General features: G+C 38.3%; 1 protein-coding gene across 1 annotated transcript; it reads left to right on the forward strand.

The window, feature by feature from the left end:
- Nucleotides 1-258: 258 nt before the first annotated feature.
- GJA8 (gap junction protein alpha 8) lies at nucleotides 259-1551 on the forward strand. Its single transcript, XM_044676076.1, has one exon. The coding sequence runs from the start codon at nucleotides 259-261 to the stop codon at nucleotides 1549-1551; it is 1293 nt and encodes a 430-aa protein (XP_044532011.1).
- Nucleotides 1552-25366: the final 23815 nt, after the last annotated feature.

Below are 25366 nucleotides of genomic sequence, written 5' to 3' on the forward strand. Positions count from 1 at the left end.
AGCATAATAGACTTAGGGCATTGAACTCATCAAGTCCAACCCTTTCCATTTTAGAGATGAACAATCTAAGGCCTGAAGAGGTGAAGTAGATTCTCCCAGAGTCATGTCACTAGCAAGTGTCAGAGATGAGGCCTGAACCCAGATGACTTTAAATCTGGTCTATACACTAAGCCATCCTGCCTCAGTGAAAAAGCAAATGGCCCATGCTTTGTGCTCTCGCTCACTTTTTTGTATTCTCTTTGCCATAGGTGGTAAAAAATGGGTGATTGGAGTTTCCTGGGGAATATATTGGAGGAGGTAAATGAGCACTCCACGGTCATCGGCAGGGTCTGGCTCACCGTCCTCTTCATCTTCCGGATTCTCATCCTGGGCACGGCAGCAGAATTTGTGTGGGGAGACGAGCAGTCAGACTTTGTATGTAACACCCAACAACCAGGTTGTGAGAATGTCTGCTACGATGAGGCCTTCCCCATCTCCCACATCCGTCTCTGGGTCTTACAGATCATCTTCGTGTCCACTCCATCCCTGGTGTATGTGGGCCATGCTGTGCACCACGTACGTATGGAAGAAAAGAGGAAGGAGAGGGAAGCTGAGGAGGTATGCCAGCAGTCTGGGGCCAATGGGGAGAGGCTGCCGTTAGCCCTGGATCAAGGAAGTACCAAGAAGAGCAGCAACAGTACCAAAGGCACCAAAAAGTTCCGGCTGGAGGGGACCCTCTTGAGGACCTACATTTGCCACATCATCTTCAAGACTCTCTTCGAGGTGGGCTTCATCGTAGGTCATTACTTCTTGTATGGCTTTCGGATCCTGCCTTTGTATCAGTGCAGCCGTTGGCCTTGCCCCAATGTGGTAGACTGCTTCGTGTCTAGGCCCACTGAGAAGACCATTTTTATCCTTTTCATGCTCTCAGTGGCCTCTGTGTCCCTATTCCTCAACATCATGGAAATCAGCCACCTGGGCCTGAAGAGAATCCGATCTGCTTTTAATAGACCTGCTGAGCAACCACTGGGGGAGATCCCTGAGAAATCCCTCCACTCCATTGCTGTCTCCTCCATCCAAAAGGCCAAGGGCTACCAGCTCCTAGAAGAAGAAAAAATCGTGTCCCACTATTTCCCCCTGACCGAGGTTGGGGTGGTGGAGACAAGACCACTTGCTGCCACACCTTTCAGCCGTTTCGAAGAGAAGATCAGCACTGGGCCTCTGGGAGATCTGTCCCGGGCTTACACGGAAACGCTTCCTTCCTATGCTCAGGTGGGAGAACAAGAAGTAGAGGCAGAACGTGAAGAAGAGGAGGCAGAGGCCCCACCAGAGGAGGAAGAGAAGAAGCAGGAACCAGAAACAGTGACCCCAGAGGGGCAGGAAGCCCCTGTAGTGCAGGAGGAAGAGAAGGAGAAAGCAGGGACCCCAGTAGAAATGAAGGCAGGAGACAAGCCAGAGCTGCCAGTGGAGAAGATACCACTGTGCCCAGAGCTGGCAGCAGATGACACCCGACCCCTCAGCCGACTAAGCAAAGCCAGCAGCCGAGCAAGGTCAGATGATTTGACTGTATGAGAAGGAACAAAACAAACAGAAAGCAAAGGAAAAAGCCAAGAGAAGGAAAGAGTTTTAAAATGATTTGAATATTATCTCCCATTCTTTTACTCCTCACTTGGAATGGTGCTCTAGCCTAATGATAGATGAGGCCTGCTCTAAAATGACCCCTCTCTAGAACTATCTTTCCCTTCCCCATAGACCACCAAAGCAGAACTTGAGGCCAACCCATGGTGTCCCCCAGTGGCAGAAGTTTTCCACTTTCCTTCCCCACCTAAAGTCCTCCTTGGCCCCATTTTACCTCAGGAGCCCACCTGATTAGTCTTGGAGTGACTATGAGTCTTAGCCTTCTCACTGGCCCAGTCCACGTACCTCCCATCCACAGGAGCAGTGACTACAAGGTAATGATTTTGTATGTTCCTCGTGGAAACTGTCTCATTGCTTTGTAGTCACATCTTGTCAGCCGTGCTGCCAAGCCCCAGCTGTTCTATAGTTTAAGGAATAAAACAGAGCCTGCTAAACTCTGTACAACCTCAAGTCATCAAGCTAGGAATCCCCGAGGCCTCATCAGCCAGTGTTGGAAGCCCCTTTGGCCTCAGTTACCTTCCCACACTAGAGCTCCATCAGAGGAAGAGAAGCATTTTACCCTCAACTCTCTTCTCAGCCCTTAAAACAACCTTTCCCACTCAACATAGTCTTGGGGGCATCTTCATGTTTTCCCTTTCCCTCACTCATTATTTTCTAATCTCTTTGTTCTCTCTTCAAGGACCAGTAGTTTAGCCAGATATCTGAACTTTCATTAAAGCCTGAGATCAGGCTCAATTCCTGGAGCTTGAGAGGCACCGGCCAAGCTGGCCCATGGAACAGGCAACATGTCTCTCTGAACAGGGCCATCAGAAAAGTCTTGAGGTGTTCCACACTGGGTGGTATGACCAGTTTTCTGAGTTACTGTTCCCAGGCCAGATTCCCAAGTTGTGTATACAGAAGCAAAGGGACAGTTCACAGGTCTCTCAGCATCCTACTCTGGCAACAACAGAATCAGTATTATAAGTGAGGTTTTGGAACCACACATTCAAAAAGGCAACCATTTTGACAAGGGCTGATCTGTTCCCTCAGAAGAGATAGACATAAGAAACTATAACCTTTCACTTAAACCAAGCCATAAGCGAGTTTCAACTTTGTCTGAAAAGCAGCATCCTAAAGTGTTTGCCTTGAGCAAAACTGTAGCTGAAGGTTGTCTTCCAAAGTTCCCTTCTATTCCCCTTTCTGCTCCCATTTCCCTCCATCTTTTTGCTCCTTCCCATCATCTTTCCCAATGTTGTCCTGCCTAAGCTTGTCATCCCAGTGGGCAATACTCCCACATTCTAAAATTAATCTTCCCTTCTCCCTTGCATCAAAATCTCTATTCCCTTTGGGCCTCTACTCTGTTAGCTGCCACCAAGGGAAAGGATGTGAATGATTTATAGATCCCTTTGTGCCTTGGGGTCAAAGGTAGAATATTTACATTTTTTTTTCAAAGGAAACCTGGAAAGGACAATACTTTAAATCAAAGAATAATTCTCGGAGGCATGTCAGAAAGTGTGGCTGATGGGTCAGGAAAGATACGATTTGACAGGAGGCCCTTCCTGATCCCCTGGAATCTCACCATGTCAGCAATGCCTACTTCATCAAAGTCCCTGAATAAGAATTCCAATGGCTTTGACCCAATGATTACATCAATAAACAACTATGCCATACCCACTCAGCTTCCCTCCAGAAAGCTCCCTCAATAGGGCTAATTATACAACTTGGTTCAGGAAGGCCAATTTTCATAAGGAAAAAAAATTAATAGGAGCCAAGGTCAGTGCCAAGAAATGGGGCTGCCCATCTACCTAGTTAAAAAAGGAAAAGAAAGCAAGTCTGTAACCTCTTCTAAGGGAATTTACTTCATGGTATGTGGACCCATTCATGCATGTCTAAGCTACTGGCATTTTGTTGCTGCTGTTGCTGCTGCTACCATTGTTAGACTTGTTCACATTTGTGAACACTTGCCATTCGATGGCTAGGACAACAACTTGGCTTAACGATTATGCCCCCTTAAAGAGTATATGAGGTTAAGTCTCTGTCTACTCATCAGGAAAAACAGTGTGGGCACTGAACAAGAGAATTAGGCACCAAAGTCAAGGAACCTGGATTCTCCTTCTAATTCCATCTCTTGCTGTGTAACTTTTGTCTAATCACCTCATCTCTCTGTGCCTATGTTTTCTGTCCATAAAAAGGCTAAAACCTATCTCTTCTCTGCCTCACAGGGAGATAGTGAGGATTACTCAGTTGGTCGTTGGAGGCTTAGAGTAAACTGGTCCTTTGAGACCACTATGCATTTATTGTGAGGGCTGCAGGCAGTGAAATCTACTGTTGGAACAGTCTTGAAGGAAGGTACCTGGACCTCACATCCTGCTTTGCCATAGCCGTAGGGTATGTTTGGTTTTCAGTATGAAATAGAAACTTTCGTGATAAATTCTCTTTGAAGAGAATTATCCTGACCCAATGGGAAAGTGGCTGGCTTTGAACTTTGAGCCAAAGGATCTAGATCTGAATCTCATCTTTACTACCTGTGTGATAGCTGCCAAGTCACCTAATTTCTTTGGAACTCAGTTTCCTTAACTGTAAAATGCTGTGACTGGCCTAAATTACTTCTCACATCTCTTCTTGCTATCCTGTGAGAATATAAAATGGTAGCCCAGAGCACACATATCCACTCAAGAATTTTAAGCTTCTTCCCCTTAAAGAACAATGGGAGCAGAACAGCAAGTGCTTTTATCACCCAGAAAGTTCTCTTACTGACACATCTTCCAACAAAATCTACTATAGGACTGTGGTCTGATTCCCAAGTCAGTAGTGACTCTTTTCCTATACAGTGTGCCAGGCCAGGGGTTTCTGAAGCAAATTGTATTTCACAAACATAAGCTAGCATGACCCTAGATAATTGCCTTTCTGGATTCTATTTGGTATAAGTGTTATGCCGTCCCCATCCCCAACTCCTGGGTGGTGTCCCTTGTTAGATAAATGACGGAAAAACAAGGCAAGGGGGCTGAACAAGAAGTGAGCGTTACCCTAATCATGGCAAGTACATGGTGATGTGGTACCCAAGGATGTCAGTGCCATCATTACCATAATCAAGACCAAGACATTCATAGACTGATGTTCCACTGGCCTCAAGGTTGATATCAGTTATTGAGACCTGAGCAAGAAATGGACATGGAGGGGAGGGGTGTTATGCTCTGCAAAGGGCCCCTCACTCCAAAAGAAAGGAGTAGTTCTCAAAAGCTACTGGGGAAAACCAGTGACCAAGAGAGTGTGAACAAGTCTATAGCCCAGTTGGAAGCATAAGTAAGCACAATCAAGAATTGTAATACTGAAGACTCGAAAGCATAACTTTTTAAGACCCAACTGTGATGAGGCAGTGTGGTATAATAGAAAGAAAGACAGATGGTCTGGAGACAGAGGACCTCAGTTCAAATCCTCCTTCTAACACTATTTGTGCAATTTTGGTCAAATCACTTAATTTTCACAGGGCTCAGTTTCCCCATCTGTAAAATGAGAGGGTTGGATCAAAGGGTCTCTGAGGTTCCTTCCAGTTCTAGATTTATGGTCCTATGAGCCTAAGTTGTGGAAAAACCACTCTGCTGACCTACCTCACAAGGTTGTTGTGAGGATCAGGTAAAAAAAGCCATGGAAACTGGTCAAGTTACACAAATGTAATTGAGGATTAAGAATTGCTCCCTATGTTTCCAATAGGGCCACTCTGCTTCTCATACTTTGCAGAGGCAGACAGTACAGTTCTGGGCAAGAACCAGGCCTTGGTTACAAGATGTCATGAGAATCAAACTGTTCCTTATCCCCCAACTTGGAAACATAATAGTGTAGGAGTCAGAAGAGGTGGCTGCCTGCCTTGAACTGCCTTGAAGGAGAGCAACGAAATCATTTATGTGTTCTAAGCCTTGATTTCCCCTTCAATAAATGAAGGGTGATAATGCCTACCTCTTCCCAGCCTCACAAGGTTGTCAAGAGGACATGACACTTACTTGAAGTAGACTGAATTCCTGAGAAGAAAATTACAATTGTGAAATTGTGAAAAAAAAATGAAAAAAAAAAGAAAACCTCACTAATTCAGAATGAAAGTGAGTAGCAGGAAGGGGAGTAGGACTTATCCAAAGTAAGGAGAAGTCTGAATTATATACTATGGAGTCACACCTTTCCAGTTGTGTGCATATTATAAGCTATGGTACATGTACTTATATTGTAGTGAATCTATATGGTCATACCCGTGATCACCCTGGTACAGAACATAAGCCATCCATCCATCTCTCATCATCCTATGCAGCTACTTCTCATATCCTTCCACTAATCCTCCATAGTGGAAATACCCAGTGCAATGGAGAACTTCCTCTGGTATTTTTTTTTTCTATTTTTGAGAATACCCATGCAATGTGTAAGGGCAGCTAGGTGGCACCATGGGTAAAACCCCAGGCCTTGAGTCAGGAAGACCTGAGTTCAAATCAGGATTCAGATACTAGTTGGGTATCCCTGGGGAAGTAGCTTAACCCTGTCTGCCTCAGTGTCCTCCTCTGTAAAATGAGGTGGAGAAGGAAATGACAAACCACTCCAGTGTCTCTGCCAAGAAAACCCCAAATGGGATCGTGAAGAGTCAGAGACAACTAAAATGACTAAATCACAACAAAGTGCTACATTTAGCTGCCTCTCTGTTACCTCTAACCTTGGTACATGACAGATCAACCCTTTTTTATGGTTGTATATATCTTCAATGATTTCTTTTTATGCTATTTCTTACATTGAAGTCATACTGAGGCTTACTTTCACTCACGATGGTTCTTTCCATTGTCCTGTGGGTCCTCTGCGATTGTAATTTTTCTGAGATTATAGTGCTCCTTGCTTCAGATCCTTACGGTAGGAGATACTGGTTTTAAAAAGATAGGCTTCCTTAGACTGGAACATTGAAATTCCTACATATTTCACAAATGCAAAAGAGGCTTATCCTCTCCTATTGAATGCTGGGCTCAAATCATTGTCCATCTCTAGCACTTGTCCAAGATATATGTATTAATAGATTAATTCAGTGGATTGATTGTCCAACTCCATGTCATTATCATCTCATCTTCTTCATCCACTTTGTTTTTCCCACTTAAATGGCTGCACCCATCACACTGAAGGGATCCCAGAATATCCCAGGGCTCAATGCAATCAGCACAGTGTCATCTATAGGCAGAAGAATCAGTATAATCTCTGGGATGATGGAGAAATCTAAGTTCTATTTGGACTTTTATGCAAGATATCCTCCATTCCCTACTCTAGTGATTATCTTTAATATGCTTTATTGTCTTCTGTTTGATGTTTCACTTGATTTGGGCACAACAGCTCAACAGAAAAACTTCAAAGCCTTTTCTTTTCCTTTTTATTTTTTTTTTTTTGAGACTATCTCACCCAGGTTGGAAAGACCATGGCCACACATAGGCCAAATCCCACTACTTAGAACAGGTGCTTTAACCTGTTTTCTTTTCAACCTGGGCCAACTTACCCCTCTTTAGGCAGTTGATTGATCTCAGGCTCCTAGGGGCTCACCATATTGGTGTTGGGCTTAGATACCTAAATGGCATTAGCCCTATTTGCAGCTCAGAATTACTGAGCTCAAGTTATCAGCTGCCTCAACCTCCCCTAGTAGCAGGAATTATAGTTGTAATGGTATATATGGCACACATTTACCAGGGCTTGGTTCTTGCCGAGCCCTGGCTGCCCAAAGTGCACTGGCTTCTTCTGGAGTATACTAGGAGCAAAGGAGCCCTTTTGGTGTATACCACCACCCCTGACAAATATTTTTCTATAAAATGTTACTCCAATGACTCGTTTTGGCAAAGAGGCAACCCTGAATTTTCAAAGGCCATACTAAAGCACAAAGTCTAGAAAGATCTTAAAAGCTAGGAAGGCATTATGCATGCTTACAGGAAAAGACTGTATCTGTTGTGTGAGTATAAAACTAGCAGATAGAAGACTCATAACCAAAAGATTGACCACTATGGATTGAGTCTTTTGAACATGGTAACTCATGAAAAAGATAAAATATAAAACTTTACTATTGTTGGAATGGTAGAAAATGGAAACATTAAAATGTAACTCTTGCTACTCCAAATGTGCTGTCTTTGTCCAGTGTCAAATACATTCCTAAAAGAATTGAATCACAGACATTAGTATTCTTACTATAATTAAATCAGAAGACATAAAGAAAGTACTATTAAGTGGAAGAAAACTTACTGGTTATTCACAGACGGGTAAATAAGAAAATTGAGGGTATTGATTTCACTCTGTGTCCAAAGGTAAGAGAAAATAGCGTCTCATAGGACTCTTGGTGCTATTGCTTTAAGGTGCTTACAGTGCATATATGCAAGCAGAAAACTATAACTTAGAGCTGCTTTATTTTTTTAAAGGATTAAACACAGAGAAATCATATGAAAAATCTGACAAGATCCCCCAAACCAAGAGACAATTTATACTCTGATATTCGACAACTCGAATATAAAAGTGGGAAAGGAATAAAGTAGAGAAAACTATTTTAAAAAATTAGGATAAATAAATTTAAATAGTCAAAGACTATTCAGAAACCTCCCAACTCTGTATTTATGAACACTTTCTTCAAAAAGACAGTCAAAAGGCATTGGATATAGAAAGCAAACAAAAAACAGGAAATTACCATGGGAATCATTTTAGAATCAGTTGTCAGTCTATGATGGCATAGGACAAAAGTCAAAATGAATGCCAGATTAAAAGGAAAAGTGAAAAATTATATAAAATTACAGCAGCTCCATCCAAATCTGTTTTTAAAAGCTGTCAACTAAAAAACAGGAAATAGATAAACGTAAAGACATTGGCTCTGTCAACATTTTAGAGAAAATAATTCTTTACATTAAACATAGATGCATAACACATTTAATACAAAATAATTACAACAGCAAAGAAGCAAAGATCCCATTATAGATCTGACAAGAAAAATAGCTTTGTTCAGCAATATGATAAGTATTAAAAAGTACATAGAGGCAGCTAAGTGGATCAGTAGATTGAAAGCCAGGCCTAGAGATGGGAGGTCCTGGGTTCAGATTTGTCTTCAGATATTTTATAGCTGTGTGACCCTGGGCAAGTCTCTTAACCCCACCTGCCTAGCCCTTCCCACTCTTCAGCTTTGGAACCAATATTTGGTATTGAGTCTAGAATGAAAGATAAGGATTTTTAAAAATAAATAAAAGGTATATACATATATATGTCTGCATGCGTGTATATGCATATATGTGTGTATATGTATGTATGTATGTGTGAAGAGAAAGAGAGATACTTAGCAAAATGAAAGGTCCACCTCGGACAACAAACCCTTGATTTCCTTTCTAAGAAGAGAAACATAGCAGAGAAAGGAAATCCCAGTATTTTTATATAAACTTATATACAAATTCTTATGAAATAGGATAACAGAAGATTATAATCATCATAAAACAACAAAAAGTAGTTGAGGTGAGAAAAACCTACAAAGAGTCTGGCATGATATCCAATTAAGGCAGATCACCAAAAGAACATAGAAGAACAAGTCGATGTGAAGTAGACCAGATCTATCACAATTCCTGTAGAAATATGGTCTTATCACTTGTTTGTCCTTCATTTTATAAGATCAATGGTATCACAGGATGATATCTTAATTTATGTATTAATTGGATTTAAGCGAGGCAGAGTTACACAAAGTCATCAGTCTCACTCTCTCTTCCAGAGTCATCCAAGTCTAGTGGCAGGACAAAAGTCAGGATGACTGATGATGGCCTGGGAAGCAGTACATGACCTTAACATCTTCAATATCTGACCAAGCTCTAAACACTCCATAGCTCTGGAAAAGAGTTATGTTAATAGTTATGAGAAAAAATAATATATTTAGCAATAAGCAACCCTGAATGAAAGATATAAGCTAAGGATGAAGGGAATAAGATATTAAGTTTGACACCAAACTAGAAGCAATATGATAAGACCCAGAGTCTTCTAAAAGGGGACAGAAAAGCTTTCTTGAGGAATCATTTGATCTGCCTCAGTTTTTCTACATGTGATAAAGACCCAAGTATAAAGCACATTGGGAGTTTCAAAGAAACGTTCTAAGATTTTGGACAAAAGAGAAAGGCAACATAGGGTTTGTAGTCCTGGATTGTTCAAATCCCCAGATTCCTTTCTGCCTGTACTGCTAAGCCATATGTCATAGTATTTAAAAAGAAAAAATCTAATTTGACTTGACTTTTCACTATTCCTCCGATCCTTTTGATGTATCACTGAAACCAAACTGCTTAGTACCTGGTATTGTTCCTTATTGTTTTGCCCAAACACAAGAATGCCTGTTATTATAACATCTAATATTTATATTGTTATTCAATTGTTTTCTGTCATGTCTGACTCTTCTTGACTCCATCTTGGGTTTTCTTGGCAAAGATATAAAAGTGGTTTGCCATTATCTTCTCCAGCTCATTTTATAGATGAGGAAATGGAGACAAATAGGGTGAAGTGACTTAATCAGGGCCACACAATGTCTGAGACCAGATTTGAACTCAGGAAAATTAGTCTCTCTGACTCCAGGTCTGGTGCTAAGTACCAGGTACCATGAAAAATGCTTTACATTTTACTTGATCCTCACAACAACCCTGGGAGGTAGGTATTATTATCTTCATTTTACAGATTAGAAAACTGAGGCAAACAGAGGTTAAGTGATTTGATCAGGATCACCCATCTAGTAAGTAGCTAAATTCAAATTTGAACTCCAGGTCTTCTTGACTCCAGGTTCAGTTCCTCTGAGCAGCATGATGCCACCTAGCCACTGTAATCTGACTGACAGGGGTCAACCCAAGAGACAATGAGACCAGAGCAAGGTAATACAACAAAGCTTTAATGGAGGAAAGAAACAGCAAGGGGGAGTCCAGTGCCAGTAGAAGGTGGAGGAATCATGAGATCTTAAAACATTAGGAAGCTTCAGGGGTAATATAATTTGGGTTGCCTCTTGGTTGTCTCTGGGGAAGGTAAACTACTTGGATTAACTTCATTGGATGTTCCTGAGAGGGGTGAGATGTTGTTGGCAACCATTTTGTTAGCTTTCTGTTGCCTAGGTTGGGGTTTGTTAGTTCCCTGTTGCTTAGCTGGAGTCAGTTTGTTTCCTGTTGCCTAGCTGGGGTCTCCAGGTATATCAGCAGTCAGATTTTGCAGATCTCAATTTTTAACATGGAACTCTTTCTGCCTCTAACATTCCATAATTCTCTTTGACAAGTCAGAATGAACACTTCTAAGCCCAGTGCTCTATCATATCTGTCCTTGGTCCAGATAATTCTTGTTCTTTTCCTACTTAAATTTCCAAGACAGTCCAAATTACTAAAGATTATATTATAATAATAGGTTCAAAAGTCACATGGAAATATCATAGTTATTGAGAGGCAGTGTGCCATCATGGGAGAAGGTGAGAGCCCAAGATATCAGCCCCTATTCTGTCACTTAAAATTGTAATGAGCACAAATGTTACTCCCTCTCTCACACCAGAAGCCAGAAGTACTTTTCACTGAAAAAAAAAATATAAATAATATATATATATATATATAACAGTAACAGCAAAAAAAAAAAAAAAAAAAAAAAGGCTTCCAGAATTCTCTGTCAGAGATTCTAGGGGTTTTCCCTGGTCACTTTAGGCTCCAATTATTTTAAGAAATGGAAGGCACAATGAAGCTCTGGGACAAGAAGGAGTTAATAGGGTAGACACTGTGTAACAGCATAATAATAAAAATAGCTCACACTTATATAGTGCATTATAGTACCAAATATATAGTACATTAGCTCAGACAAAAGTTAATCACTCAGTAAATGTCAGAAGTTATGCTTTAAATCAAGCTTTCTGACTCCACTAGACCTTTGACTGTCTCCCTAACTTTAGCCTATATGTGAGTTTAGACCTCCTAAAAAGTACTAGGGGATCCCAAAATTTAACACCCAGGCCTATTAAAGGAAGTGCTTTGAGAAAGACCGGGACTTCCCTATTACCTTCTCTCCCATAATCCACAGTTTTCCAAACCATGAGGTATTTCCCCCCACATGGGAGCATGAGAACCTTGGGATTAGGGAGATGATCAAGAATTGGTCAAAATTACAAGATATTTTAAGTATAACTACTATATAAATATATCTACTTTTACAGAAGAAAAAAATTTCAGATCAGAGTTCATATAAGTAAGATTGATCCACAATGAGTATGGCAAACAATTATTACTATGGGATGCACAAAATCAAACTTGAATTAATCAGTGTCAGATCTTGACATAGGTATATTCGGCATAGGCTGAATACATACATGGGTTATGTTATTGCATAGTCTGCTAGATTTTCAGATGAAATGTAAAAACTCAAAACATTCTTTGTATGGAATCTAAAAGTACCATAATATCTGTTACACGGATATATATATTATACTTATATATATATGTATATATATATTCATTTTAGGTTAAACATGATAGATTAATTTTTTAGAAGAACTGATACTTTAAAAATGGAAACACCTTGAAAACAATCATATATAATCATTTTAAAACTTCAAAAATGGCATTTAAATTTATCTCGTATTTTTAATGTCTCCAACTTTTAAAAGTGAAATAATATTCCAGATAACTAGTCTGAAGGGAAGATCCATTAAGAGAAGCAAGGTAACACAGTGGATAGAACAATAGGCCTGGAATCAGGATGATCTGGGTTCTAATTTGATCTCAGACATCTTCAAGCTGAGTGACCCTGAGCAAGTCACTTAACTGCAATTGCTAGCTCTTACCTCTTTTCTACCTTGGAACTGATCATTGAATAATTGATACTAAGACAGAAGGGAAAAAAAGAAGAAAAAAGAGAGAAAACTCATTTGACCAGCTAAAACTAAGTAAATGATAGAGAACCAAAAAATAATTCAAGTAATAGAAATACAGAAACACAAAATAAAAAGCCCAAATCATAATTTAATCCATTACATTTGTCACTTGGATTCACAAATACTGTGAATTAATATATAACTATTATATAATATATATGAAATATATAATATATAATAGATAGCTAGAAATATATAACAAATACTGTGAATTAATGTATAACTATTATTATACTCTACCAGGAATTTATGGTTTAAGCTTTAGAATAGGAAGCAGTATGCAGAATTGCTAAATAAGTATTTCACATTTCACCTTAGTTTTGCACTGTACATACAATTTCATCTAGGTCTATGTCTTTTGGCAAGCCTGACTATGAACTTGGCTCATTTTCTTGCTAATAGTTGTTCTCTCTGATATAAAATATATGAAGTAAATATGTACAATTATAGCAAAAAAAAAAAAAACAACACCCCAAATTCTCTGTCAGAGATTCTAGGGATTTCCCCAGCCCTGGCCACTTTGCACTCCGATTATTTTGAGGAATAGAAAAAGACTGCTGCCAACCATCTCTGAGTGATCCAGGAACTTCAACCTCTTATACTTGTCAGATAGCCTCTAAGACTGTTCCAGTATCATCATTTGATGATGTGTACTCAAAAAAGAAACACAATGGAGAAAAGGCCATCAGAGATTCAAGACCTAGAGTCAGATCACCTAGCCAAATCCCTCCATTAGCTGTCATATGCTTGCAGATACCATTCTGCCTACATGAGAAGAAGGGTGACCTTATACCAAAGAAAGTGAACCAGAAGCTGTCTATACTTTTGAACTAACATAGAACTCTATGACCTGCCATTCTCGGGGAGTAGGGGGAAATGAGGAATTATCCAGGATTTGCTTAAAACCATAGTACTAAGTCCTTTTAGCACTGAGCCACATATTTCCCTAAAGGTAGCCTTGAAACAGGCTTAGGATTTGATAGTTGGCCAGAGAAAATTAGAAAGGATTGCTACTTATCCCCATTACATCAATTTCATTGGTTTACAGCATTGATCTCTCACAAAAGACCAATAATCCAAGAAGGCATAAGATGAGTTTTGATGGGAGAGGGGAAACAGTTATGAAGACTTTGAACCTCTGACAAGAGAGATGTAAGAGAGATAAAAAAAGAAAAACAGAGACAGAGAAAGACAGAGACAAAGAGGCAGAGTTCCCTTTGAGGAAAACAAAGGGCATGGTAACTTAGGAGCCCCAAAAGCAAACTTCATCCATGGGGGAAATAATTGCCTCTGGGAGTCATAGGACTTGTGTTCAAATCCCCCCTGACACTATCTGCATGACATTAGCCAAATTAAATCTCCTGGACCTTAGTTTCTTAATCTGTAAAATGAGTAAGTTGGATTTAATGGATGAAATCTCTTCCAGCTCTAGTTAACCATTTTGCTTCAGGGAGACCCAACTCAACTCTACTTTCCTCATATATGTCATACGGAACCCTTAAATTCTATAACTTCAGAATCAAATGTGCCCATACTTTCAAAGTTTAAGTAAATCAGAGAGAATTTTCTACCTTTTAAAAAAATCTATGAAGCATATTTGATGCCAAAAATTGCCTTGAATCTGTAATAGCATTCCTTAGCTATGAAGATAACATTCTTATAAATAATTGATGACATTAATGTAGAAACTATTGATGAAAACAAAGAGCAGAGTTCCATTTGGAACTGTGGCAAAAGGCAAGAAAATATGCTTACTGGTAAGGAGGTATAGTTATTATTAGAGAATATTGAATTCAGAAAGTATGCTTAGAGAGCTAAAAAAAAAGATAAGAATCCTAGATTATAACCAAACCCTTCAGTATTAGGCAGAATTCTAGGTGAATTTTTTATGATATTGTCTAGGAAGGCCTTAGCCATAAAAACTAAGGATGAAGTGTGTTAGTTAAAATCACCTGGGGTTCTATTTGGAAGGATTGAGCCTCAATATATGTATCAATATAGTGTTTGACAAACTTCTGTGGACCTGTGGGGGTCCTTAAAACTACATTTCCCATGATTCCTCATGGCAGACAGGAAGTGTGATGATGTAAGAGGAGATAAAACTCCTGAAGGGACTTTGAACTTCCTCTTTAGCTACCGGGCGCGGGAAGATAAAAGGTAAAATGGCTGAGGCAGGAGTTTGAATACTTACAGGCGCATGGTCTAATGATTTTATCTCTATCAGCATGGCTTTTATTAAAATATTATTCTCCCTTCTAATCTCTGCCTTCCTCATTTTTAATAACAACAGAAGGATCCATGACTTCTTTTCAATTCCATTGACCCCAGAAGATTCCCTGTTCCATATCTGTAGCCAAAAAAAAAAAAATGAAAGGTATACTAAACAACCCACATTATACTTTTCAACATTGTCCAAAAGTAAATCTCTACTTAGGTCAGGTAAGAGTTCCAAAGATTACAAGAAGCTAGAAAGAGACAATTCAGATATCAAGGAGCATTAATCAAGATCACACAGGATCTGGCAGCCTCCACACTACAAGACCACAAGGCTTGGAATATGATATTCAGAAAGGCAAGAGAACTGGGTCTACAACCAAAGATCACATACCCATCAAAACTGACTATATACTTCGAGGGGAAAGTATGGGCATTCAACAAGATAGAAGATTTCCAAGTATTTGCACAGAAAACACCAGGACTAATTGGAAAGTTCAACATCCAACCACAAAAACCAAGAGAAACATGAAAAGGTAAATAAGAAACAGAGGGGAAAGAAAGAAAATTCCTATTTTTAAATTTGCCTCTTTAAGGGCCTTAATAAGATCAAATTATTTGTGTTCCTATGTGGAGAAATGTTATGTGTAATTTTCAAAAACTGTATTCACTATTATAGTAATTAGAAGAATTATTCATAGGGAGAGGTTGGAACACTAAATGGTCTAAGATGAGATGGGTCAGGGAAAAAAGAGGGGGGGGGGGTGAATAGTAGATGGCACCTAGAGAAACTTGAATGAATAAGAAAAATAGGATATTCTGTACCACACAAAGAGAGCATGGGAAGGGGAAAGGATGAATACTATGATAAGAAGGAGAGGAAGAGAGCATTAAGAGGTAATATTTAAATCTTACTCTTGGTGGAATTAACCCTGAGAGGGAAGAGTAGCTATATCCATTGTGATATAGAATTCTATCTAACCCTACTGAGAAAGTCAGAAGGGATTAACCAAGGGGAGCAGGGGAGTGGGGAGGTCAAAAAAGGGAGGTGAGTAGAGCGGGGAGGGAATTCATTAAGCCATAAAAAATAAAAAGAAAGGAATAAAAAGGGAGGGGGTGGAAAGGGAAGTAAATCAAAGGAGGGGACAAGGGGGACTGGTCTAAAAGAAAGCACTGGTTTAAAAGGAAATAGCGTAAGAAGAAGGCGTAGAACTAGGAGGGGATACCAAAATGTTGGGGAATACACAACTGATAATTATAACTCTGAATATGAATGGGATAAACTTGCCCATAAAATGGAAGCAAATAGCAGAGTGGATTAGAAACCAACACCCTACCATATGTTGTCTACAAGAAATAGATATGAGGTGGGAGGACACACGCAGGTTTAAGGTCAAGGGCTGGAGCAAAATCTTTTGGTCTTCAAATGAGAAAAAGAAGGCAGGAGTGGCGATCATGATTTCTGACAAACCCAAAGTAAAAATAGATCTGATTAAAAGAGACAAGGAAGGTAATTACATCCTGATAAAAGGCAATATAGACAATGAGGAAATATCAGTACTCAACAGGTATGCACCAAATGGTATAGCATCCAAATTCCTAAAGGAGAAACTGACAGAGCTCAAAAAGGAAATACATAGTAAAACCATACTAGTGGGAGACCTAAATATTCCTCTTTCAGATCTAGATAAATCAAACCAAAAAATAAATAAGAAAAAGATAAGAGAGTTGAATAAAATCCTAGAAAAATTAGATTTAGTAGATATGTGGAGAAAAATAAATAGGGACAAAACGGAATACACCTTCTTTTCAGCTGCACATGGTACATTCACAAAGATTGACCATGTAATAGGGCATAGAAACATTGCAAACAAATGCAAAAGAGCAGAAATAATAAATGTAACCTTCTCAGATCATAATGCAATAAAAATGATAATTAGTAAGGGCACCTGGACAGGAAAATCAAAAACTAATTGGAAATTAAATAATATGATTCTTCAAAACCAGTTAGTTAAAGAAGAAATCATAGAAACAATCAATAATTTCATTGAAGAGAATGACAATAATGAGACATCCTACCAAACTATATGGTGCAGCTAAGGCAGTACTCAGGGGGAAATTTATATCCTTGAGTGCATGCATTAACAAATTAGAGAGGGTAAAGATCAATGAATTGGGCATTCAAATTAAAAAACTAGGAAGAGAACAAATTAAAAATCCCCTGCTAAAGACCAAATTAGTGATTATAAAAATTAAAGGAGAAATCAATAAAATTGAAAGTAAAAGAACTATTAAATTAATAAATAAGACTAGAAGCTGGTACTTTGGAAAAACAAACAAAATTGACAAAGTATTGGTCAATCTAATTTAAAAAAGGAAAGAAGATGGGGCAGCTGGGTAGCTCAGTGGAGTGAGAGCCAGGCCTAGAGACGGGAGGTCCTAGGATCAAACCCGGCCTCAGCCACTTCCCAGCTGTGTGACCCTGGGCAAGTCACTTGACCCCCATTGCCCACCCTTACCAATCTTCCACCTATGAGATAATACACCAAAGTACAAGGGTTTAAAAAAAAAAAAGGAAAGAAGAAAACCAAATCATCAGTATCAAAGACGAAAAGGGAAACCTCACCTCTAATGAAGAGGAAATCAAGGCAATCATTAAAACTATTTTGCGCAATTATATGGCAATAAATATAGCAATCTAGGTGAGATGGATGAATATTTACAAAAATATAAATCGTCTAGATTAACAGTAGAAGAAATAGAATATTTAAATAATCCCATATCAGAAAAAGAAATTAAACAAGCCATCAAAGAACTCCCTAAGAAAAAATCCCCAGGACCAGATGGATTCACAAGTGAATTCTATCAAACCTCCAAAGAACAACTAATTCCAATACTATACAAACTATTTGACATAATAAGCAAAGAAGGAGTTCTACCAAAATCCTTTTATGATATAAATATGGTACTAATCCCAAAGCCAGGTAGATCAAAAACAGAAAGAAAACTACAGACCAATCTCCTTAATGAACATAGATGCAAAAATCTTAAATACAATACTAGCAAAGAGACTCCAGCAAGTGATCACGAGGGTTATTCTTTATGATCATGTGGGGTTTATACCAGGAATGCAAGGATGGTTCAGCATCAGAAAACCATTCACATAATTGACCATATCAACAAGCAAAACAACAAAAATCACATGATTAATGCAATAGACGTTGAAAAAGCCTTTGACAAAATACAACATCCATTCCTATTGAAAACACTAGAAAGTATAGGAATAGAAGGACCTTTCCTAAAAATAATAAACAGTATATATCTAAAACCATCAATAAGCATCATATGCAATGGGGGTAAATTAGAAGCCTTCCCAGTAAGATCAGGCATGAAACAAGGAAACTATCACCTCTATTATTTAACATTGTACTAGAAACACTAGCAGTAGCAATTAGAGAAGAAAAAGAAATTGAAGGTATTAAAATAGGCAATGAGGAGACTAAGCAATCACTCTTTGCAAATGATATGACGGTCTACTTGAAAAATCCTAGAGAATCAACTAAAAAGCTAATAGAAATAATCAACAACTTTAGCATAGTTGCAGGATACAAAATAAATGCACATAAATCATCAGCATTTCTATGTATTTCCAACACATCAGAGCAGCAAGAGGTAGAAAGAGAAATACCATTTAAAATCACCCTATACAATATAAAATACTTGGGAATCTATCTACCAAAATAAACACAAGAATGATACGAACACAACTACAAAATACTTTCCAAACAATTAAAACTAGATCTAAACAATTGGAAAAACATTGATTGCTCATGGGTAGGACAAGCTAACATAATAAAAATGACCATTCTGCCCAAATTAATTTACCTATTTAGTGCCATACCTATCAAACTACCAAAAAACTTTTTTTACTGAACTAGAAAAAATTATAACAAGGTTCATTTGGAAGAACAAAAGATCAAGAATATCAAGGGAAATAATGAAAAAAAAACGTGAAGGAAGGTGGCCTTGTAGTACCAGATATTAAACTATACTATAAAGCAGCAGCCATCAAAATGATATGGTACTGGCTAAGAGACAGAAGGGAGGATCAGTGGAATAGACTTGGGGTAAGTGACGTCAGCAAGACAGTGTATGATAAACCCTAAGAGCCCAACTTTTCGGACAAAAATCCACTATTTGACAAAAACTGTTGGGAAAATTGGAAAACAATATGGGAGAGATTAGGTTTAGATCAACATCTCACACCCTACCCCAAGATAAATTCAGAATGGGTGAATGACTTGAATATAAAGAAGGAAACTATAAGAAAATTAGGTGAACATAGAATAGTATACCTGTCAGATCTATGGGAAAGGGAAAATTTTAAAACCAAGCAAGAGTTAGAAAAAAGTACAAAATGTAAAATAAATAATTTTGATTATATTAAAAAGGTTTTGTACTAACAAAAACAATGCATCCAAAATCAGAAGGGAAACAACAAACTGGGAATAAATCTTTATAACAAAAAACTCTGACAGAGGTCTAATTTCTCAAATATACAAGGAACTAAATCAATTGTATAAAAAATCAAGCTATTCTCCAATTGATAAATGGGCAAGGGACATGAATAGGCAATTTTCAGATAAAGAAATAAAAACTATCAATAAGCACATGAGAAAGTGTTCTAAATCTCTAATAATTAGAGAAATGCAAATCAAAACAACTCTGAGGTACCACCTCACACTTAGCAGATTGGCTAAAATGATAGAAGGGGAAAGTAATGAATGTTGGAGGGGATGTGGCAAAATTGGGACATTAATGCATTGCTGGTGGAGTTGTAAACTGATCCAACCATTCTGGATGGCAATTTGGAACTATGCACAAAGAGCTCTAAAAGACTGCCTGCCCTTCGATCCAGCCATAGCATTGTTGGGTTTATACCCCAAAGAGATCATAAATAAACAGACTTGTATAAAAATATTTATAGCCATGTTTTTTGTGGGGGCAAAAAACTGGTAAATGAGGGTATGCCCTTCAATTGGGGAATGGCTGAACAAATTGTGGTATATGCTGGTGATGGAATACTATTGTGCTCAAAGGAATAATAAACTGGAGGAATTCCATGTGAACTGGAAAGACCTCCAGGAATTGATGCAGAGTGAAAGGAGCAGAGCCAGAAGAACATTTTACACAGAAACTGATACACTGTAGTAAAATCGAATGTAATGGACTTCTGTACTGGCAGCAATGCAATGACCCAGGACAATTCTGAGGGATTTATGGAAAAGAATGCTACCCACATTCAGAGGAAGAACTGCAGGAGCAGAAACAGAGAAGTACAACAACCGCTTGAACACATGGGTGGATGGGGACATGGTTGGGGATGTAGACACTAAATGACCACACCAATGCAACTATCAATAATATATAAATAAGTCTTGACTGATCACACAGGTTAAAAACAGTGGAAATGCATGTTGGATATGGGGGAAGGTGTCAAGGGGGGCGGGGTGAAGGGAAAGTAAAAATAGGAATCATGTAATCATGGAAATTTTTTCTAAAAAAATAAAATATTTAAATCTGAAAAAAAAGAGTTCCAAAGAGCAGCTTCTCCAAATACAGGTTTTAGCCCAAATCTCCAGACTGTAGTGTAGCTTCTACTATACAAGACACCCTTATCTCTTGGTCTCAAAAGGGAATATGGACCAAAAGTTATATAGAGGCCAATTCTGGTTCTGTATAAGGAAGAACTTCCAAACAATTTGAGTGTTCTCTAAATGAAATTAACCACCTGATGAGTAGTGAGTAGGAGACGTCATAAGAGACATACTAGCAGGGTGTGAACAATTACTTTGTGAGGGATATTGTATTGGGAAATCAATTATCTGTGGCCACTTTGGGCTAAATGACTTCTAGGGTCCCTTCCCATCCTGAGATTCTGAGTTTGGAAGTCACCTGACTTCTAAAAGTAATCCCTCTCTTGAGAGTTAATAAGTCAACACCTAATTTAAAACTTGCAAACTCTCTTTTTATGATTATTTGGAGTATTTGAAAAGCCATTTCCAGTCCATTACTTCACCTTTAGGGTCCTACACACACACACACACACACACACACACACACACACACACACACACACATACCAATTAATAATTAATATGAGAGCTCTACCAGGCTTGTATCACTACAGTCCCAAGAAGACTGGGAGTTTTAAGGTTCAGAGCTACAAGCTTAGAGCTCAGTGGAATTGAAGGTTCAGGATTCAGATCTCTGATTACTACTATTTCTGCTGGACTATATGTAGAACAAGAATTTGTCCATTCTTTCTTCAGGAAAATGCATTATTCAGTTCCAGGAACAACAACAACAACAACAACAACAACAAAAAGGATGACACATTCTCTTATCTTGTTTTCCATGCCTGAATAGTAGTTCTATTTTTAAACTTGATTGAATATCTAATTGGCACCCGAGCTTATAAATATATTATTATTCACTCTCTTTCCCAGAAACAGAATGCCTGATCCAGGTCTTCAAAAATCACAAAAGCACTCCCAAGCATCTTGAGTGTTGCTCTTGTGCTTTTCTATAAATTCTTCCCTTGCTTCAAATCTCATCTCTTCCATAAAAGCTTTCCTGGTCACTTCCATCTGATATGATATATACAGTGTCTTGCCAACCTTAAATGGTTACCAAAATATGGCACTCAAGCATTTGGGTAGCACAGTGGGTAGAATGCTGGACCTGGAATCAGGGAGACCTGAGTTCAAATTTGGACTCACACATTTATTAGCTATGTGACCCTGGGGAGGTCCCTTAATCTCTATTTGCCTCTTTTTTCCCAACATCTATAAAATGAGAATAATAATAATACCTGTAGTACAGAGAGAGGGGGTCATGATAGTTTTTTCAAGCTTTGGCTGAGTTCTGAAATCAGTTAGGGGGTTTGGAATCTTGAGGGAGAAAAGTCAGTTGGTTTGTGAATCTCATGGAGAGAGTTTCAGACCTGCTGAGCTGCTTCCTTACCTATTCTGAAGAACTGAAATTTAGCCTAGCTTTGAAATATTTATTTAAGAATTGTTATTTTAGATAAACCCTTTATATCTTCATTTCCTTTATTATTTCCTATCTTCCTTCCCTTATCTTATATATCTGTGGAGTTAATAAGGAGAGTAAATTAGAGAGGAGTTCATATCTGTGAAGGGTTTAACTATAATTTGACAGTATTATATATAAAGAAATTAGTCAGGCATCATTTATTCCCTTTAGATATCAAGAGCACCTTGTAAGCTGAGTTAAGGCAGGTCCTTGCTCAGACTCCATCTCTGCCTCCCTTCCCCCACCTGAGGTTCCTGAGACAACTGTTAGGGCTTCCTCAATCCACTTTCCTGACAAATCATCCTTAAAGATAATAAACCCTTTTGTGTTTCAACAGACCTATTAGTTAATTTGTCAGTTAGTTATTAAGAGAGGGAAGAAGAGGGAAAGAAACAACATACTCTGGGCTTGAAGGGAAGCCGGGTATCCATCTTGAGGGAAGGTGTAACTTCAAAACAAGTCCCTTCCTGTGAAATTAACTAAAGCCTGTAGTTAATTTCAGTTCAGTCTATTTCCCTCAGTTTGTGTTTAAGTCTAAGTCCTAGTCTATAAGCCCTGCTGTCTTTGCCTGTTTAGATTAATTCTCCCTCTCCCTGAAGATCTTGTTCCTTTCAGTGTTATACTCCTGACTTCAGCCCTATTATATCCTGAATCTCCTTATTCCAGCCTACCTGTAACCTAGATTACCCACCTAGCAAGTCCCTGACAACCTCCTTTCAAAATTCTCTTGTACCACATACCTTTCCTCAAATTATCCCCATTACATACCTAACTCTCAAGGTTGTTGTGAGGATCAAATAAGATCATAATTATAAAACTCTTAGCATATTGTAAGCACTATATAAATATTAGCTACTGATATTATTAACTACCATAACATTACTATAGTGTCAGCCTGGCTGTCAGTACTAGCTAGATTACTAGTAGATTTAAGAAGATCTAGGTCCAAATTCTGTCTTTGTCTTGTAACTAGCTTGGTGATTTTGGGAAAGTCACAACCTTAGTGAGCCTCAGGGCTTATCTACTCATTCTGGAAATTTCCCATGTGGCAAAAATCAAAAGTTATAATACTTATCAAGTACAATATTTCCTCAGCAGTAATCATAAACTTTCTTGTTTTGTTATTTATCTTTGTGTATATACATTATCTTCCCAACTTGATTGTAAATTCCTTAAAAGCAAGAGCTGTGGCTATAAGTCCTTGTTTTTAGGGCAGGTAGATGGCTCAGTAGAGAACCAGACCTGGAGATAGGAGGTCTTAGGTTCAAATCTAACTTCAAACACTTCCTAGCTGGGTGACCTTGGGCAAGTCACCTCACCCCATTTGCCTAGCCCTTACTATTCTTCTGCCTTAGAACCAATATTTAGTAGTGATTCTAAGACAGAAGATAAGGATTTTTTTTAATTTTTATTTAGAATATTTTTCCATGGTTACATGATTTATAATCCCCCCCTACCCCTCCCCCCTCGCTCTCTCTTCCCTCTCCCAAAGCCCACAGGTAGTTCCACTGGGTTATACATGTATCGTTGTTTAAAACCTATTTCTATGTTATTCGTATTTGCAGTAGAGTGATCCTTTAACATCAAAGCCCAGTCACATCCCTATCACACTATGTGAAGGAGCACATATTTTTCTAATGCATTTCTGGTCCACAGTTCTTTCTCTGGGTGTGGATAGTGTTTTCTCCTAAATTCCTCTAGATTGTCCTGGGTTATTGCATTGCTGCTGGTAGAAAAGTCTATTACATTCAATAGTGCCATAATGTATCCATCTCTGTGTACAGTGTTCTCCTGGTTCTGCTCCTTTTGCTCTGCATCAATTCCTGGAGGTCTTTCCAGTTCACATGGAATTCCTCCATTTCTTTATCCCTTTCAGCACAATAATATTCTATCACCATCAGATACCACAATTTGTTCAGTCATTCCCCAATCAAATTTTCCATTTTCCAAATTTTTGACACCACAAGGAGCGAGGATATGAATATTTTTGTACTAGACTTTTTCCTTATTATCTCTTTGGGGTACAAACCCAGCAGTGGTCTGGATGGGTCAAAGGGCAGGCATTCATTTAAAGCCCTTTGGGCGTAGTTCCAAATTGCCCTCCAGAATGGTAGAAGATAAGGATTTTTTTGTCTTTATTTTCACCACCTCACTTCAGAAATAGTTGGGCTTCAATAAATATTTGTTGAATGATTTAAATAACTTTATCATCAATCATGTGTTTTTTCCTGACAGCCCATAAAATGAGAGCACCAAACGTCACAAGTTACTTATAAGAGAAATCAAAAAGGCAATAATTTTTTGAAACTAGCAGGCTCGAGATATGATTGAATTCTTACACAACTAGGATCCCTTTGTTTTGGGGATGGAGAGGAGAAAAATGACCTATCATTAAACCCTGGGTTTTATTTAACAATTTCAATTCATATCAAATCTTAGAGCTAGAAAAGATTTCAAGAGTTGTATACAGTCCAAGCCATTCCTGAAGGATGAATTCACTACTAAAAGGTTCTGGAAACTATGCCTCTCCTGAAATGATGTTAACTTTTAAGGGTGCCAAGTCACACTGTTAATTTATAGTTAATTTGCCTGTCTTTTTGTCTATACCTTAAGGGATATCTAGAAAATATCCAAGCAAATTGAGGCTGGAGTTATTCTAAAAGTTGAAACAGACATGATGTTTCAATATAACTTCTGAGGAAGAATGCTTTGGGAGAGGGGAAAGAGGAAGACCTAAGCCAAAGAGAATCTTGTGAGGCTCAAAGTGAAAGAATATAACTACCTCTGTTACCACTGAAATTACATTGTATTAACTTTGTAATGTTTACTTATAGGTATGTGTTTTTTCTCCTAAGACAATGTAAATTCCTTGAGGACAGCCATTATATCATTTTTATCTTTGCAGTCCACTACCCCCAGAGCTTAATGTAGGTGTTGGGGTGTGTGTGTGTGTGTGTGTGTGTGTGTGTACATAGGGTGCTTTAAAATTCTCTGCAAAGTATTACATGCTAAGATGGGCTGGGCTTGGGCAGATGCTCACAAGGATTTAAGGTGACTTTGTGGAGAGAAGTCCAGGTTTACCTATTATATAGAAAGGTTTGAGCCACAAATAATTTGGAAGCAGACATTTATTCAGTTTCACACTGAGTTGGTATTAGGTCTGAAATTGGGGGTGAAAATAAATGAAGTTATTCTCAGTGGTTGTCATTTCCACATAGAAATATTTGCCTAACAAATGTATGCTGATTCATGGATTCATTGAATGATGAAGAATCATTTAGAATGACCATTTTCAAGCCCAAAATAAAATTTCCTAGCAGCCTTTGTTTGTGATGTGACTAGTTAGTATACTGTATGCCCAAGTTCCTTTGAGTTTCTATAAAACAAAAATGTCATTTTTCATTAACTATCACAAATCTTTCACAAGTCAAATGCAGCTAGATGAAATCAATTTAAAGTTTCTCTTAATGGCATAAAAAATTGATCACTCAGCTTATAGACTTTGTACTCTTCAAGACAGGAATGTAATTTTTGGCTAACTTTCAAAATAAAATAGTGTCAGTG

This window comes from Gracilinanus agilis, chromosome 4 (assembly GCF_016433145.1).
Source record: "Gracilinanus agilis isolate LMUSP501 chromosome 4, AgileGrace, whole genome shotgun sequence".
Lineage (NCBI taxonomy): Eukaryota > Metazoa > Chordata > Mammalia > Didelphimorphia > Didelphidae > Gracilinanus > Gracilinanus agilis.